We start from the raw sequence: 18,015 nt of genomic DNA, 5'->3' as shown, positions 1-18,015 counted from the left end.
TCAGTCAGTTATTGAGAAGCAGCATAACTATTGAGAAGCAGCATAGTTTAGTGGAAAGAGCATGGGCTTGGGAGTCAGAGGTCGTGGGTTCTAATCCTGCCTCTGCCACTTTACTGCTGTGTGACTTTGGGCAAGTCACACAAACTTCTCTGGGTGTCAGTTATCTGTAAAATGGGGGTTAAGACTGAGCCCCACATGGGACAATCTGATTACCTTCTACCCACCCCAGTGCTTAGAACAGTGCTTGGCACATAGTAAGTGCTTAACAAATACCATCATTATTATTATTATGCCTCCTGCCTGCTGGTCTCCTGCCCCTTAGGCTTCCTGCCCCTCAGACTTCCTGCCTTCCAGGTTTCCAGCCCCATGGGCCTCCTATCCCTCCAAGCCTTCTGCTCCCCAGCTCCCTGCCCCGCAAGCTTCCTGCCCAACCAGGCATCCAGCCTTCAGTCCCTTGTTTCCTCCCCACGCCACCCCGGCCTCCTGACCCCAGTTCCTGGCCTCTCCTCTCTCAGACATTGTTCTGTGAAAGTGAAGGCCAGAGCCACAGCTGGAGTGAGGCCTGCTGTCAGTGTTGCATGGCCAGCTCTAGAGGTACACTTGGGAGTCCGGTGGAGGGAACAGGGAAATACTTCTTCTGGGCCGAAGTAGCAGAGTTCCTTGGGTCCATCCTGCCCCTTCCCAGGCTGCACCTCTTTTCATCAAACGCCCAGTTGCCCCCATCCCCACCCCAGCTCCTTGATTCAGCCCAAACTATCAATGGGGCCAAGCGGCCTTTTACTGTTGTAAGTGGCCACCGTAGTCTTGGCCACCAGGCAGGGTCTCTGAGTGAGGACTACAGTGGCAGCAGGCACCTGGTCCAGGCACTTAGCAAGCTCATCCTCCGACCACCGTCTAGACTGGAAGCTTGCTGGGGGCAGGGAATGTGTCTACCGACTCTGTTGTTTTGTACTCTCCCAAGTGTTTAATACATTCCTCTGCACACAGTAAGTGCTCAATAAATACCATTGATTGACTGATTGATTGATTAATCCACCCTCCTCTTTCCCCAACTCCAGCCCCTCCCATCCTAGCTCCTACTTCAGCTCGCCTTTCATGCCCGAATGCTTTCCCAATGTGTGGGAATTTAGAAAATCCCCTTCTCCACCCCAACAGTCAGGCCCGGTGGGACAGTCCCTTCCCCAACTTGAGGGCTTCCCAGAGCAGGATTGGGACTGCCAGCTCGGGGTATTTGAGGGGACCCGGGCCCGGCCCCCGCCCGCCCCCCCCCCCCGGTGCCAGGTGGATGGTGACGAAGCTGAAACTCCAGGAGCCAAGGTCAGGGCTGGGGACTGGAACCATGTGGCAAGGGGCAAGGGAGGGGGTCAGGGTGTGGGGGAGACTTGTCAGAGGGCCGTGTCCTCAGCCTCGGGGTGGGGGCCAAAGAGCAGCTCGGCTGTGACTCTCCCATCGTACTTGGGCCGGTTCCCGCCGAAGTCAGCCGGCAGGATGTCTGCATCGATCTCCTGGAAGAAATCTCCCAGCTCGTCTCCATGGATGAAAACCTAGGGTGGGGACAGGAGGGCCTCTGAGCAGGGCCGGTAGGCTCTCAGGACCTGGAGAGCCGGGCGGGCACCTGGCACTGGGCACCGGGCACTGGGCACCAGAGCGGCAGGGCAAGGGGTCAGCGGGGCTGGGGGCTCAGGGGTCCAGGAGACCGTTGGGATCCTCCCTCCAGCAGGACCCAATCAATCAATCAGTCATATTTATTGAGTGCTTACTGTGTGCAGAGCACTGTACTAAGCGCTTGGGAAGTACAAGTTGGCAACATGTAGAGACAGTCCCTACCCAACAGTGGGCTCACAGTATAGAAGGGGGAGACAGAGAATAAAACCAAACATAATAACAAAATAAAATAAATAGAATAGATATGTACAAGTAAAATTAATAAATAGAGTAATAAATATGTACAAACATATGTACATATATACAGGTGCTGTGGGGAAGGGAAGGAGGTAAGATGGGGGGATGGAGAGGGGGATGAGGGGGAGAGGAAGGAAGGGGCTCAGTCTGGGAAGGCCTCCTGGAGGAGGTGAGCTCTCAGTAGGGCCTTGAAGGGAGGAAGAGAGCTAGCTTGGCGGATGGGCAGAGGGAGAGCATTCCAGGCCCGGGGGATGACGTGGACCAGGGGTCGATGGCGGGACAGGCGAGAACGAGGCACGGTGAGGAGATTAGCGGCAGAGGAGCGGAGGGTGCGGGCTGGGCTGTAGAAGGAGAGAAGGGAGTTGAAGTAGGAGGGGGCGAGGTGATGGAGAGCCTTGAAGCCCAGGGTGAGGAGTTTCTGCCTGATGTGCAGATTGATTGGTAGCCACTGGAGATTTTTGAGGAGGGGAGTAACATGCCCAGAGCGTTTCTGGACAAAGACAATCCGGGCAGCAGCATGAAGTCTGGATTGAAGTGGGGAGAGACATGAGGATGGGAGATCAGAGAGAAGGCTGGTGCAGTAGTCCAGACAGGGTAGGATGAGAGCTTGAACAAGCAGGGTAGTGGTTTGGATGGAGAGGAAAGGGCAGATCTTGGCAATGTTGCGGAGCTGAGACCGGCAGGTTTTGGTGACGGCTTGGATGTGAGGGGTGAAGGAGAGACCGGAGTCGAGGATGACACCAAGGTTGCGGGCTCGTGAGACAGGAAGGATGGTAGTGCCATCAACAGTGATGGGAAAGTCAGGAAGAGGGCAGGGTTTGGGAGGGAAGACAAGGAGTTCAGTCTTCGACATATTGAGTTTTAGGTGGCAGGCAGACATCCAGATGGAGATGTCCTGAAGGCAGGAGGGGACACGAGCCTGGAGAGACGGGGAGAGAGCAGAGGCAGAGATGTAGATCTGGGTGTCATCAGCGTAGAGATGATAGTTGAATCCGTGGGAGCGAATGAGGTCACCAAGGGAGTGAGTATAGATTGAGAACAGAAGGGGACCAAGTACTGAACCTTGGGGAACCCCCACAGTAAGGGGATGGGAGGGGGAGGAGGAGCCTGCAATATATATTGAGAATGAATGACCGGAGAGATAAGAGGAGAACCAGGAGAGGACGGAGTCTGTGAAGCCAAGGTTGGATAGCGTGTTGAGGAGAAGGGGGTGGTCCACAGTGTCGAAGGCAGCTGAGAGGTCAAGGAGGATTAGGAAAGAGTATGAGCCATTGGATTTGGCAAGCAGGAGGTCATTGGTGACCTTTGAGAGGGCAGTTTTCGTGGAATGTAGGGGACGGAAGCCAGACTGGAGGGGGGTCGAGGAGAGAGTTGGTGTTGAGGAATTCGAGGCAGTGCGTGTAGACAACTCGTTCAAGGAGTTTGGAAAGGAATGGTAGGAGGGATATGGGGCGATAACTAGAAGGTGAGGTGGGGTCAAGAGAGGGTTTTTTTAGGATGGGAGAGACATGGGCATGTTTGAAGGCAGAGGGGAAGGAACCAGTGGAGAGTGAGCGGTTGAAGTTGGAAGTTAAGGAGGGGAGAGGGGATGGAGCGAGCCCTTTCTTCTGACTCGGGTTCTGGGCTGGCCCTATCCCGGGACCGGGACCTGGCTCCTTCTCAGGCCCGGGGTAGCAACTTTACTGCATCCCCTCCTCGAACCCCAATTCTGGCAAACGGCCAGACCACTCGCTTCTGAATCAAACTGACTCTGGAACCATTGCTTCCAGGAGCTCGGTCCTTGGGGGAGTGGACTGAAGATGGGAAACCATCCTGCTCTTTCTGGCCCCAAGGGACTCGACCTGAGGCCTGGTCATGGTCCCCCTGGGCTTGGCATAGCCCATGCCCACTCTGCACCTGGCACCTGCACCCCACCCGGTGCCCACACCCTACCCAACACCCGCTCCCCGGTCTGCCCTGCCTCACCCTCTCCAACAGCTTGTTCTTCAGGAAGGGCTTGACCACGCTGTAGGTGGTCGTGAAGTACCATGGCTGGTGGATGAAGTGGATGGCTTTGAACCGGGCCGGGAACGAGTCCTATAGAGAGGTGGTGCGGCGTAGAGGGCGGGGAAAGGAGACAATGAGCCAGGAATGAAGCCTGCAGGGGAGCTGGATTATTGTAGAGGCTTATGGGGCTTCAATCAATTAATCAATTTATTGAGAGCTTCCTGGATGCAAAGCCTTGTACTAAGCTCTTGGGAAAGTACATGCAATGGAGTTGGTAGATACATTCCCTGCCCACAGCAAGTTTACAGTCTGGAGGACTTCACCTTGGGCCCCAGGCTCAAGAAAGCCTGTGGGGACTCAGAAATCCCACCTCTCCCTGTTTCATTACTGTTATAAAATAATAATGATAATAATTATGGTATTTGTTAAGTGCTTAAGTGCCAACCACTGTACTAAGCACTGGAATAGATACAAGATAATCAGGTCCCACATGGGGCTCACAGTCTGAGTGGGAGACCAGATATTGAATCCCCATTTTGCAGATGAGGGAACTGAGGCACAAAAAAGTGAAGGGACTTGTCCAAGGTCACACATCAGACAAGTGGCAGAGCTGGGATTAGAACTCAGGTCCTCTGACTCCCAGGCCTGTGATCCCCACCCCTGCCTCTGCCCAGCCAGTGGCAGCATTCAAAAAAAGGGCAGCAGTGAGGAGTGTCTGGACGGGATCTGGGTGACCGGCCATGCTGCTTCTCTCTATAATGAAGTCCCACTATCACCCAGGCTCCTCCCAACCCTTCCACCTCCTGCCTGCACATTCCATCTCTTACTATGCCCTCTGCTGCCACCGCCACAATCTTCCAGCCCCAGGGTGCCCAGATGGGCATCTCCCTGCTTCCTGCTGCCCTCTGCCCCCAGGGCCTGAGCCAATGCCACAAGAACAGAACCATTTATTTCTATTAATGTCTGTCTCCCCCATCTCTAGTCTGTAAGATCACTGTGGGCTGGGAATGTGTCTGTTTATTGTTATACTGTACTCTCCCAAGTGCTTAATGCAATGCTCTACACACAGTATGAGCTCAGTAAATGCGATTGACTGACCCACAGATTAAACATGCTTCAGCTATAGGTGCATGGGCCTGGACTGGGGACAGCGTTAAGGCAGAAGCAGCATGGCGTACAGCACAGGCCTGGGAATCAGAAGATCATGGGTTCTAAGCCTGGTTTCACCACTTGTCTGCTGTGTGACCTTGGGCTTAATTTCTCTGTGCCTCAGTTACCTCATCTGTAAAATGTGGATTGAGACCATGAGCCTCACGGCTCACCCCGGGGAGGGAAGCTCCTTCCTCTGACTGTCTCTAAATACCATGAACCACTCCAGGCTCTCTGAGATATCTTAAAGACTTCCTAAGAAGCAGCAGGGCCTAGTGGAAAGAGCATGGGCCTGGGAGTCAGAGGACCTGAGTTCTAATCCTGACTCTGCCAATTGTCTGCTGTGTGACCTTAGGAAGGTTGCTTAAACTCTCTATGCTTCAGTTCCCTCATCTGTAAAACAGGGATTAAATACCTGTTCTTCCTCCTACTTAGACTATGAGCCCCTTGTGGGACCTGATGATTTTGTATCTATCTGAGTGCTTGTTATAATGCTTGGCACATAGTAAGCACTTAACAATTATTATTATCATTATTATTATTATTAAAGCCCCTTCCAGCCCTGAGATTTTCTGCATCACCTTTACCCCGCCTGCCTTGGACCCTCAAGAAGCAGCGTGGCCAAGCCGATAAAGCACAGCCCTGGGAGTCAGAGATCCTGGGTTCTAATCCCCGCTCTGCCACGTGCCTGGTATGTGAATTTGGATAAATCACTTTGCTTCTCTGTGCCTCAGTTCCCTCATCTGCAAAATGATGCTTCAATACCGATTTTCCCTCCTACTTAGACTGTGAGCCCTATAGCTGGCCTGATTAACTTGTATCTGCCCCAGCACTTAGAACAGTGCTTAACATGTAGTGAGCACTTCATAAATACCTTAAAACAAAAACCATAGACTCTGAGTCCCATGTGGGACACGCTGTCTGGCCTAATTAACTTGTATCTGTCCTTGTGCTTAGAACACTGCTTGAGACATAGTAAGTGCTTCACACTTCCCACAGTTATTATTCAGGCTCCGGCCCAGATTGGGTCACTCCAGGCCTGGCTGCGGAGAGGGATCGGGGTAGGGCAGTGGAGGGGGTGAGGGGGTGGCCCATCAGCTGTCACCTGGAGCATATCTACCATCTTCCTCAGCTCCGAAGTTTTGATGCCGGCCGCCTGCTGCAAGGTGAAACCCTTGAAGTTCTCGACGATGCAGAAGCCGTTAATCTGGGTCTCCTCATTGTCCAACAGCCTTTCCAGAAGGACGCAGTATGCCCGCAGAATCTGAGGTGGGCGTATCGACCGCTGGGTCCAGGGTAGAATCTGGGCCTCCCTGGCCTAGCCGACAGGGGGTGTCCCCACTAGGGGGCCGGGGAAAGTGGGGAGGGAGTGCTGATGTCCCTATCTTGCCCACCCCTCCCTGCCTCTGCCCAGCCAGGGGCAGCATTCAAAAAAGGGGAGCAGGGATGAGTGTCTGGAGGGGAGCTGGGTGACTGGGCCCAGGAAGAGGGTGGCAATGCCCAGGAGACCTCCCCATCTCTCTGGGACCAGGAACACAGTACCCACATGGGCAGAGTTTCCACCCTGGGCCGGAGGTTTGAGCTCTTCCTCTCTGTGCCTCTGATCCAGGAATAAGCAGTGATCTCACACCCTGCCCCAGGCCCCTGGAAGCCCTGGGACACCTGGGATCTCCAACTCTGTACATCCTGGGACCTCAGTCATTACAGGGCCAGATTTGCCGAGTTTCAGGACAGGCCTGAGGTGGAGCCTGCAGGAGCCAGCCCACAAGCCCCCATACCCACCTGAGCACAAAAACACTCCCGACACCCAACGGGCACCTAGCTAGCACCCAAATCACACCCAGCACACACCCAGCATGCACTCTACAAACCCCCAGCATGCACCCAAAACACACCCAGCACACACCAGCACGCGCCCAACATGCATCCAGCACATACCAAGCACACACCCAGCACACACCCAGTACACACCCAGCACACACCCAAAACACACCCAGCACACACCTAGCAAGCACCCAGAACACACCAAGCATTCACCCAGAACACACCCAGAACACACCCAGCACACACCAGCACATACCCAGAGGACAAAGGAGATATGGGGACGGACGAAGAGCAAAAAGATGAGGAGGAGGAGAAGGAGGAGGAGGAGGGGAGAGGGATGGAAGAGGAGGATGGGGAGGATGGAAGAGGAGGAGGAGGAGATGATAGGTGGGCAGTCTCTCCTCTACTTCTCTGTCACTGCTGCTGTTGCTGCCACTGTCTAATCCCTTTGATGCCCAACAGACCGCCGTGGGATGAACCCCACCATGCTATGAGGTTCGGTTTGGTCGAATAGATGTTTTCCCGACCACCACCACCCCACCCCATCAGCCCGGCCCCTGCTGCAGCTGTCAGTGTCTGTTATAAATGGCCCTGGAAGGGCCCCAGAGTGGACCTAGGGGCACAACCACCCATTGGGGAAGTGGAGTCCAACCCACCTCAGCTTCAGCTGGGCAATCAGAGCTTCCACATAGGCCTCCTTTCCCTCACCCCATCCATCCCTTAGGGTCAATCCAAGAACTGTTTTATACCGCTGCCTCGCTCCACCTAAGAGGTGGCTGCACTTCACCTATCTTCAGCTTGAAAGAGGCTAGGACATCTGGGGTTTGAGAGGTGCCAGGGCTCAAACTGTCTCAATGGGTTTTGGGGAAAGTAAGCCAAGGTGGTCTTTGGAAGGCCAAATGACTCAACTTAGATTAGCATATTTTAGACACATCATCAGGAGAACTAATTCTCTGGTTAAGATACTAATGCTAGGAAAAGTCCAGGGAAAAGGTGGAAGAGGAAGACCAGCAGCTAGATGGATAGAAACCATAATGACAGTAACGGAAGAACCGTTGGCAAGGTTACGGATTATGGAAAAAGATAGGACATTCTGGAGAAAATACATCCATAGAGTCACCATGAATTGGAAACAGCTCAATGGCTTTTGATAGTAATGATAACAAAGCTCAAAATGAAGAATAGGCTCAGACCACTGGAGCATGACAGGGGAGGATTGGCTGGTCCTGAGCTTGGGGGAGGGAGGACAGGGGGAGGGTGGAAGGGCGTGGTAGGAAAGCACTGCCACTGCTGACCTCATCAAAGGTGATGTCCTCACAGTCCCAGTTCTCGATGTTGAAGAGTAGCACGACCCGACCGTTCTTGTCTCGTTTGGGCAGGACCCCGGGGTAGCCAGCCTCGATGGTGCTGCGCACCGCCTCGGGGCTCAGGTTGTCGAAGAGCTCGGGGTACTGCTTCCGGAAGTTCACGTAGCCTGGGGGGCATCAGGAGAGGAGTGGGCCGGAGCCTTAGCTCTACTCCCCACCCTTGCTCTTCTTGGGGGTCCCCGCGGGAGTTCAGAGAGCTACAAAAGGGAACTGGACTCTGGCCGCCCCAGGCCCCTAGGTGAGGGGGCTGTGGTCAGAACCACCAGGCCTAGTGGCTAAAGTGGATCATGGTCTGAGACCACCTCTCTCAAGAGGCTCAGGGGGCCAATGACACTCCAGCCCTCAGGCCCAGTTTCAACCCTGCAGCAGCGACTGCTCTGGGCTAGACAAGGTCTGCAGTGGACAGAGTGGAGGAAATGGAGGGTATGGAAGGTGGAAAAGGCGCCCCAGCCAATCTGCTGGCTTATGGGCCAGATTCCCTGGGAGCTGGACACCTCAAGATAGTTCCCAGCCCACCATGTGCCTCCAAATTCCAAGGAAACTGGAAGAAACTGCTTCCACCCAACTCCTGAGCTAGGAACTCCTGAGCTGAGAACTGCTGAGCTGGGAACTGCTAAGCTGAGGGCCCCTGAGCTGGGATGCTCTGATCTAATGATAATAATTATTATTATGATATTTGTTAAGCTCTTATTATGTGCCAAGCCCTGTTCTAAGATCTGGGGTAGATACAAGGTAATCAGGTTGTCCCACGTGGGGCTCACAGTCTTAATCCCCATTTTACAGATGAGGTAATTGAGGCACGGAGAAGTTAAGCGGCTTGCCCAGGGTCACACAGTGACAAGTGGTGGAGACGGGATTAGAACCCACATCCTTTGACTCCCAAGCCCGTGTTCTTGCCACTAAGACATGCTGCTTCTCTGAGCTGGAAACTCCTGAGCTGGGCGTTACCCTAGCTGGGTTCCCTTGAGCTGGAGATTTCTGAGCTGGAGATTCCGGAGCTTGAGGCTCCTGAACTGGGGACTCCTGAGCTGGAGACCCCTGAGCTGGAGATTCCGGAGCTTGAGGCTCCTGAACTGGGGACTCCTGAGCTGGAGACCCCTGAGCTAGAGACCCCTGAGCTGAAAACTCCTGAGCTGGGAATCCTTGAGCTGCCTGACCAGGCTTCCCAGAGAACACCACTGCCACCCAGAGGTCGTTCAGAACTGCTGATGGCAGGCTCACCTCTGACCCCAGTGGACAGAGCCCTTTAGTAGAGGTTCCTCACCTCGAGGGTCAGGAACCGGGTTTAATGCCCCCCGGGTACTCTTTCCCAGTGCTTAGCACAGTGCTCTGCACACAGTAAGCATCCAATAAATGCTACTACTGCTGTTTCTAGCTGCTTGGCCTAGTGGTAAGAGCACAGGCTTGGGAGTCAGAAGATGTGGCCACAGAGTGAGAGGTGCTATTATCATAAGCTGATCGCCACCCTGAATATATTTTTCCAATGTGATCTCCTCCCAATTACTTGATTTCACCCTCCCATCTCTGGGAAGCAGGTATTTTCTCCCATTCTCCAGAAGAGGAAACCAAGGCCTAAGAGGTTTAGGGATTCGCCTGTGATCACATGGTCTCCCACGATCTTTCCCCTAGACTGCACTGCCTGCAGGGTAGAGGCGGAGCTGAGCTTCAACCATCTGGCCCTGACCTTCCTCTTCCCACCCCCTCACCTGTGAGCAGCTCGTAGGCCCGGCCGACGTCAAACTTGCGGGCACGGATAAAGCGGAGGAAAAAGGCACCGTCCTTGTCCCGTACCTTCTCCGCCACCTCCTGGCCCATGTCCTGCCCCCCACTAGCCCGTTCCCACACCAGCTCCTGCAGCTTCCGCACCGCCTCGGCCCGGGACTCTTCTGTCTCGTTCAGCTCATCCTTGGCCTAGAGAGAGGTGGGCCGGTGGCAGGGCAGGGAGGGTAAGGAGAGCAGGGAGAATGGGGAGAGTTGGAAGGACAAGGAGGGCAGGGAAGGCAGAGAGGGCCGGGCCCTGGAATCCTGGCACTTCAGTCCTCCCCAACCCAGGGCCTCAGGCCATCCTGACAGTGCACCCTAAACAGCCTCAGCCAGGCCCAGGGTCGGGCCTGGAGGGGGCTTACCACTGGGCTGGAGTCTCGGCCATCTGGCTGGTTGGGTATTGGCCAGCTGGGGCCTCCGGTTCTTGAGGTGTTGGGTAACTCTGGGTTGAGTGTCCTAAAGCTACTGTGGCCCAGCCAGGGATCCTGGCCAGCTGCCATTTTCCTACTGGAGCCTGGGACTCCACTGGTCCTGAGCCCCATTCTATCTGCAGCCACTTTATCCTACCAGGAGGGGCATCTGGTCAGGACCAGATTAAGAGACCAGAAACGCCCCCGGGGTGGGACAGATGGGGTCAACTGCCTGCAGCCTAGGGGACCCCATCTTGCCTCTCTTGGGGAGTAGTAGAGCCCCTTGGGGCAGGAGCAAAGCCTTGGGTCTGACCTCCCCACAGGAGCCACCCACCTAAGGCTTGTTGGAGTTAGTGCAGGCTGAGACCGCCCACCCCAGCCCAGATCTGTCCTAGGGGAGATGCCATGCCCACTGCCAGTAGGAGCCAGGCCAGAGACTACCCCCAGGGTGAAGAAGTTAAGCCCACACATTCCGCTCCTCTGCCACTAACCTCCTCACCGTGCCTCGTTCTCGCCTGTCCCGCCGTCGACCCCTGGCCCACCTCCTACCTCTGGCCTCAAATGCCCTTCCTCCACACATCTGCCAAGCTAGCTCTCTTCCTCCCTTCAAAGCTCTATTGAGAGCTCATCTCCTCCAGGAGGCCTTCCCAGACTGAGCCCCCCTTTTTCCTTACCTCCTCCTCCTCCCCTCCTCATCGCCCTCCTCCCTCCCTCTACCCTCCCCCTCCCCCTCCCCACAGCACTTGTGTATATTTGTACATATTTATTACTCTATTTTACCAATGATGTCTCTATAGTAATAATTCCAGTTATTCTGATGGTATTGACACCTGTCTACTTGTTTTTATTTGTCGTCTGTCTCCCCCTTCTAGACTGTGAGCCCGTTGTTGGGTAGGGACCATCTCTATATGTTGCTGATTTGTACTTCCCAAGCTCTTAGTATAGTGCTCTGCACACAGTAAGTGCTCAATAAATACGATTGAATGAATGAATGAATGAATGAAGTTAAGGCAAGACAAGTCTCAGTCGTCCTGACTATCCTTCCCACCGCTCTTCCTTCCCCACCCCACCACCTCCCAACCTCCCCTCCCCACTGGCCCTCTTCCCCTGAGCCCCTGCCTCCCCTCCTCCTCCCCTCCCCCTGGCTGAGCTCTGACCTTCTGCCTGGTGTGGGGGGGCACTTGCCAGCCCTTGCCGAAGACTGGCCCGTGGTCCCGGGGAGTCAGCCGTTCCAGCTGGGCTCGCAGCCTGCCCTCCTCCTCAGAGACCTGGCGGAATGTGCCCACCTGCCCGGGAGGGAAGACCACCAAGGGGTAGGGGAAGGGGAGGGAAGGGGTCACTCATCAGCCTGGGAACTCAGAGCTGAGCCTCTTCCCGCAGCCCCCTGCCCCCACCCCAACCCAGGGCACCCCTGCTTCTCATCCCTTCCCTTCCTGCGGGGTTTAACCTCATGATGGCCCACTGTGTGACTTTGGACAATTACTTCACCCCTTGGGCCTCAGTTTCCTCATCTGTAAATTGGGGATAAGCTATTGGCTCTCCCTCCCTCTTATACTGTGAGAACCAGTTGGAACGGCGGAACAGGGGCTGTGTCTGATTTGATTCTCTTGTGCCAACCCAGCGCTTAGCTCAGAGGAAGTGCTTAACAAATGTCGACCTTGCCGTTATGGCCAGGAAGTCCCTCCTGCCCACAGAGAACAGGGATCAACCCCGAAGCCACCCTGTCCTTCCCCAGCGGAAGCCCGGGAGGCCAGATCTGGACCCTCTCCCTCCCTCCCCCTCCATCAGGGGCGGGGTGCAGGGTGGTCTCACCCCTGCTGACATGCTGCTTGCTCTGCTTCTGCTGGCCACCAGCAGATAAAAGAAATCAGACCTGCAAACACATTAAAGAAAAGACCTAAGCTAATGACTTACAAAGACTGTAGACTAATGAGCTAAGTGTTCTGTACGTGGTGTACTGCCTGTCCTGAGATGCCCACCTGCCCAGCTCTGGTCCTTCCCCTCAGCACCCCCAGCCCTCTGCCCCACTTAGCCTGGCAGGGATCAATCAGTCAGTCAATGGTATTTATTGAGCCCTTACTATGTGCAGAGCACTGTACTTAGCTCTAGGGAGAGTACAGTACAACAGAGTTGATAGGCACATTCCCTGCCCATAAAGAGCTTCCAGTGTAGAGGGTGGCCACTGGCAGTCCTTTAGAGGGCCAGGCAAGCAACAGGAGACCAATTGAAAACCAGGCGGTCTGGTGAGGAACTTCACTGTTGTGTGACTTTGGGCAAGTCACTTCACTTCTCTGTGCCTCAGTTACCTCATCTGTAAAATGGGAACTAAATCCTCCACCTCAGAGTGTGAGCCCCATGTGGGGCAGGGACTGTCTGTCACGATTAGCTTGTATCTACTCCTATGCTTCGTACATGGCTTGGCACATGGTACATGCTTAACAAATACCATTAAAAAAAATGCTGGACGAATGACCCACCCCGACCCCAGTTCAGATGGCCCCAATTCCAGATTGGGCCCCCATTCATTCAATCGTATTTATTGAGTGCTTACTCTGTGCAAAGAACTCCCACTGTGGCACCTGCTCCCAACCCCACTGCCCACCGCCCCGGCAGAACCCACTCCTGGCCGGCCCCACCCAGGACACTTTTCAGCCATTTAAGCAGCCACTGAGTCAGTAACAATGATCAATCTCCTGAGCAATGGAGAGCACTATAAAGAGTGCAGAGCACTGCACTAGGTGCCTACTGTGTGCAGGGCACTGTACTATGTACCAACTGTGTGCAGGGCTCTATAGTAAACACCCCTGTCCCCCTCTCCTGTCCTCCACCCCGGCCTTCATCTCCTGACCCCAACATCTGCCCTCCCACCAGCTTGGAAAATCTACCAGTTAGGTTCCACCTGGGCATGCCCCCTTGCCCTCCCCGGCAGCCCCCCCTCCTCCCCTCTAGGCCAGGGTTGGAGGGGTCTGGGGTCGGAGGGGTCTGGGGTCGGAGGGGTCTGGCCGACTCACCCAGCCGTTGCTCTTGCCTGTCCTGGAGTGTGGCAGAGTGGTGGGGCTGGGTCGGGCTGGGGGCCTTCTGAGGAGCCAGGAGGGCAGCTTGGTGCCGGGAAGAGGGCTTTGTGCAGTCACCAGGTTGAGATTAGCCCCGTCACAAGGAATTACTCACAGCCGCCTTCCCAGGAGATGCGCCAAAAGTGGCCAACACAGACAGCCCTCTGAGCTAGCATGGGACAGGGTGGGTGCAGTCTTCGTCTCTGTGAGCAGACCAGAGTCAAGGCTCCATCTCTGAGCGCAGATCAGAGGCAAGGCTCCGTTTCCACTATCAGCCCAGAGCAAAGTTTCCATCCCTGTAGACAGGCCAGAGGATTGGGATGAGAATCAGATGGCCACAACCAAGACCTCAGTTTTCCCCTCTGGAGAACCCCCTCACCAATCCTCTCCTGAGGCAGGGGCACAGGCAGAGACCTGAAGATGCTAGAGGTTATGGGTAAAGAAGAAGTGTGGGTTCTAATCCCTGTTCTGCCTCATACCCACCATGGAACTTTGGCCAAGTCACTTTCTGTGCCTCAGTTACCTCATCTGCAAAGTGGTGATTCAATAGCTGTTCTCCTTCCTATTTAGACTATGATCCCCATGTGGGACCTGATGATCTTCTTACCTACTCCAATCTTTATAGTGCTCAGAGCATAGTAACTGCTTAACAAATACCACAGTAATATAAAGAAAGCCTCCTATTCCCTCTAAGGAACTCAGCTGGCCCTCACCCAATCGCCACCAGACAATAATGATCAGGCCAGATATAGTCCCTCTCCTAAATGGGCTCACGGTCTAAGTGGGAGGGAGATTAGATATTGAAGCTCCATTTTACAGATATGAGACCTGAGCCACAGAGAAGTTAAGTGACTTGCCCAAAGTCACACAGTAGGCAAGTAAGAGAGGGAAGAGAAGCCTGGCTGCCCCAGGACAAGCCATGACCGGCCTTCTCCAAGGGGATAGAGTCCATCCCCACCCTCAGGCCTGTACCCCTTGTAGGAGGGGGAGGAGGGCTGGAAACAGGGATGGGAAAGACTTCTGGGAGGACGAAAAGGAGATGTTTGGGATACTCTGCCACTGCCAGGTTCGGTGCACAGTACCAGGATTTTGTCACACCTGCTCAGGATTGCTTTGTCCATGGTGGTTGATGATGGTGGGGAAGAGGAGAAGAGGGGGAGGAGGAGGGGAAGGAAGAAGAGGAGCGGGGGAAAGAGGAGAGAAGAAAAGAGAAGGAGGAGGAGGAAGAGGGGAGGAAAAGGAGGAAGAGGGGAGGAAAAGGAGGAGGAGGAGTGGGAGAAGAAGGAGGGGGAGAAGGAAGAGAAGGAGGAACAGGAGGAAAAATAGGAGCAGGAGGAGGAGAGGAAAAGGAGGAAGAAGAGGAGGGAAAGGAGGAAGAGGAGGGGAGGAAGAGGAGGAGGAAGAGGAACAGGAAGAGGAAGAACAGGAGGAGGAAGAAGATGTCAAAGGGTGGGATAAAGATGAATTGGGGAGAAGGAATGTTTTCTGGATCCTAAAATGCCACGTTTAGGAAGAGACATTTTTCCACTGAGATGGTGGCTCACTGCTTCCCCACTCAGAATCCCCTTGGCTTCCCTCCCTCCTAATAAACCCCGGCTCAGAGCCAGCCCTTCAGTGAGCTCCCACCCCCCAAACAATGGTGCCACTGTAACTGAGGGATGACCTTGTTAACCAGGACATGAGCAGTGCAAGGCCAACCTCTGTGTGTGTGTGTGCGTGCGTGCGTGCGTGCGTGCGTGCGTGCGTGGGTGTGTGTGCATGCATAAATGTGTTTGTGCATACGATATATGCATGCCGGTACGTGTGTGCGTGTGCGTGCACGTCCTTTAGAGCTTCATTTCCCATGTTTCCATCCCTGCCTCTTCCAGAAGCTCCATGGGAGCAGTGATAAGAGCCATGGTGTAGCTACTGACTGCAGGGGATGGAGAGACTTTTTCAGTAGGCCAGTTGGGGACTAGTGGCAATGTCTAGAACTGGGAGGCTCCCTGGGCTCTCGGGGAGGACCAGAGGCCCCAGCTCCAGCCAGGTTCATTCGTCCAAGGCCTCAGGTTCCCCTTCTGGAAATGGGTTCTAATCCCTGTTCCACCACTTGTCTGTTGTGTAGCCTGGGCGAGTCACTTCACTTCTCCGGACCTCAGTTACCTCATCTGTAAAATGGGTATTAAGAGTGTGAGCCCCCATGTGGGACAGAGACTGTGTCCAACCCAATTTGCTTGTCTCCACCTCAGTGCTTAATACAGTGCCTGGCACATAGTGAGCACTTAACAAATGCTACAATTATTATTATTATTATTATTATTATTATTATTATTATTATTATTATTATTATTATTATTATTATTATTATTATTACCTAACCCCTCCCCTCCCAGGAAAGGAAGCAGAGACCTAAGGCTACAAGATATCATGGCTAAAGCCTCCAAAGACCCCAGAAGCAGGGGAGCAGAAAGGGGCTCTTTGGGATTGACCCCAGCTCAGGATAGTGAATCAATCAATCAGTGGTATTTATAAAGCACTTACTGTATACAGGGCCCTGTGAAAGCACTTAGGAGAGTACAATACCACAGAGTAAGTATAAATGTATACAAGGACGCTCCACTCATTGCTGGTGTTTGGAGAGACTGGTGGGCAAGGGATTTTGGGTATATCCACACTGGGTTGCCAGAGTGAAAACCAAGGGTGGAGAGAGGGAAGTAGGGGGGCGGTCTCAGTGGGTCTCAGAAGGTCCATCCTTACCAGAGAGGGTTACTAGCACCCAGATCCTCCAAGGGCCTTGGTGTGGCTGTTTGAAAGGAACCTGGGGGCTGGATGGGCTGGGGGTGCTCCTGCTCGCTGCCCTGAGGTGATCGGGGGATGGGGATGGGGTGGGTGGAGGGGAGGGGAGGAGGGCATGACAAACCATGGAACAGGGGCTTTAGTGCAGGGAGATCATGTGACCAGAGTTGGGAATCCAACCCACATGCGACTCCTAAAGTTGGCCAGGGTTTCTCCCCAGTCTTCCCCACCAGGATCATTTCAGGGTACGGGTAGGGGGTAGTGTGAGCTACCCCATAACTCCTCTTCCAGAGGAGATAAGAGGGGGAGGGGAGTGTACGGCAGGAGCTGAGTGCATGTGTTCAGCTCCTGGAGCAGGGCCTAGTAGAAAGTTCACGGGCCCTGGGAGTCAGAGAACTGGGTTTGTGTCTGTTGTATCATCCTCTCCCAAGAACTTAGTAGAGTGCTCTGCACACAGTAAGCATTCAATAAATACCACTGAATGATTAATTGACTGGGTTCTAATTGTGGCTTTGCCGCTCACCTGCTATATGACCAATCATTTAACTTCTCTGTGCCTCAGTTTCTTCAACTGCAAAACTCTTCCTTAGACCGTGAGCCTTAAGCAGGTTAGGGGCTGTTTATGACCTGATAATCTTGTATCTGGTACAATGCTTGATACATAGTAAGTGCTCGACAAATACCATTATTCTTGGACTGGGAGTTGCCACATGAGATAGCCCTGCTGGCCCTGGACATGGGGGCATTTCCCTTTCAGAATTCAGGTAGGTATTTGGGTCCCCAAGTGGTGCTGTGGAAAAGTTGACTGCACCCAATCTGTTGGCAGGAGGACAGCCTATAAATCAATCAATCTGTGATATTTATTGAGCAATTACTGTGTGCTACAGTATTAAGCACTTGGGAGAGTACAATATAACACAGTTGGTAGACACTTTGCCTGCTCATAACGAGCTTAAATTCTAGAGGGGGAGACAGACATTAATATAAATCAATAAATTACAAGTACGTACATAAAGAGCTCAAATCCAAGCGCAGGGGTGACGGAGAAGGGAGTGGGAGAAAAGGAAAGGGAGGGCTTAGTCAGGGAAGACCTCTTGGGGGTGATGTGGTTTTAATAATGCTCTGAAAATGGGGAGAGTGATCATCTGTCATATGTGAAGCAGGGGAAGTCCCAGGCCAGAGGCTGGGCACGGGCAAGAGGTCGGTAGCAAGATAGGCAAGATTGAGATACTATGGGTGGGTTGGTGTTAGACGAGCAAAGCGTGTGTCTGGGTTGTTGTAGGAGAATGGCGAGGTGAGGTAAGAGGCAACGGGCTGATTGAATGCTTTAAAGAGGATGGTAAGGAGTTCTTGCTGGATTTAGAGTTGGATGGGGAACCGCTGGAGGTTCTTGAGGCGTGGGGAAACATGGACTGAATGGTTTTGTAGGGGAAAAAAACAACTACAAACAATCGTCCTTTTTGTGAGTTTAAGTCAAGGTTTCCGGCAATGAAAAAACTGAGGAGATCCTGGGAGTTGCGCAAGAAGTGGAGAGGAGGTCAGGGGAGTAGAGAGGGCTCATGTCGGGGGGAGGGCCTAGGCCAAGCTGCCCTGCAGGAAATAAGGGGCCTGGCTCCTGTTGTCCCTCACCACTGCAGGCTGCCTGGGCATGGCATGTCTCTGGAAGTATCCCAAGCAGGGTCTAGTGGAAAGAGCTAAGGTCTGGGAGTCAGACGACCTGGGTTCTAACACCAGCTCCATCAGTTATCTGCTGTGTGACCTTGGGTAAGTTACTTTCCTTCTCTG

General features: G+C 53.8%; 1 protein-coding gene across 1 annotated transcript; it reads right to left on the bottom strand.

The window, feature by feature from the left end:
- Nucleotides 1-1,385: 1,385 nt before the first annotated feature.
- Nucleotides 1,386-12,226, bottom strand: RLBP1 (retinaldehyde binding protein 1). The gene is made up of 7 exons (XM_038747246.1): nt 12,215-12,226; nt 11,560-11,688; nt 9,935-10,139; nt 8,157-8,335; nt 6,143-6,301; nt 3,868-3,978; nt 1,386-1,544 (listed from the first exon to the last, which is right to left on the bottom strand). Exons 1-7 carry the CDS (start codon nt 12,224-12,226, stop codon nt 1,386-1,388), a joined length of 954 nt encoding a protein of 317 aa, XP_038603174.1.
- Nucleotides 12,227-18,015: the final 5,789 nt, after the last annotated feature.

The sequence above is a fragment of the Tachyglossus aculeatus genome, chromosome 5 (genome assembly GCF_015852505.1).
Source record: "Tachyglossus aculeatus isolate mTacAcu1 chromosome 5, mTacAcu1.pri, whole genome shotgun sequence".
NCBI lineage: Eukaryota > Metazoa > Chordata > Mammalia > Monotremata > Tachyglossidae > Tachyglossus > Tachyglossus aculeatus.
Note: the sequence above shows the minus strand (reverse complement) of the source record. Positions and strands in the feature narration are given on the sequence as shown.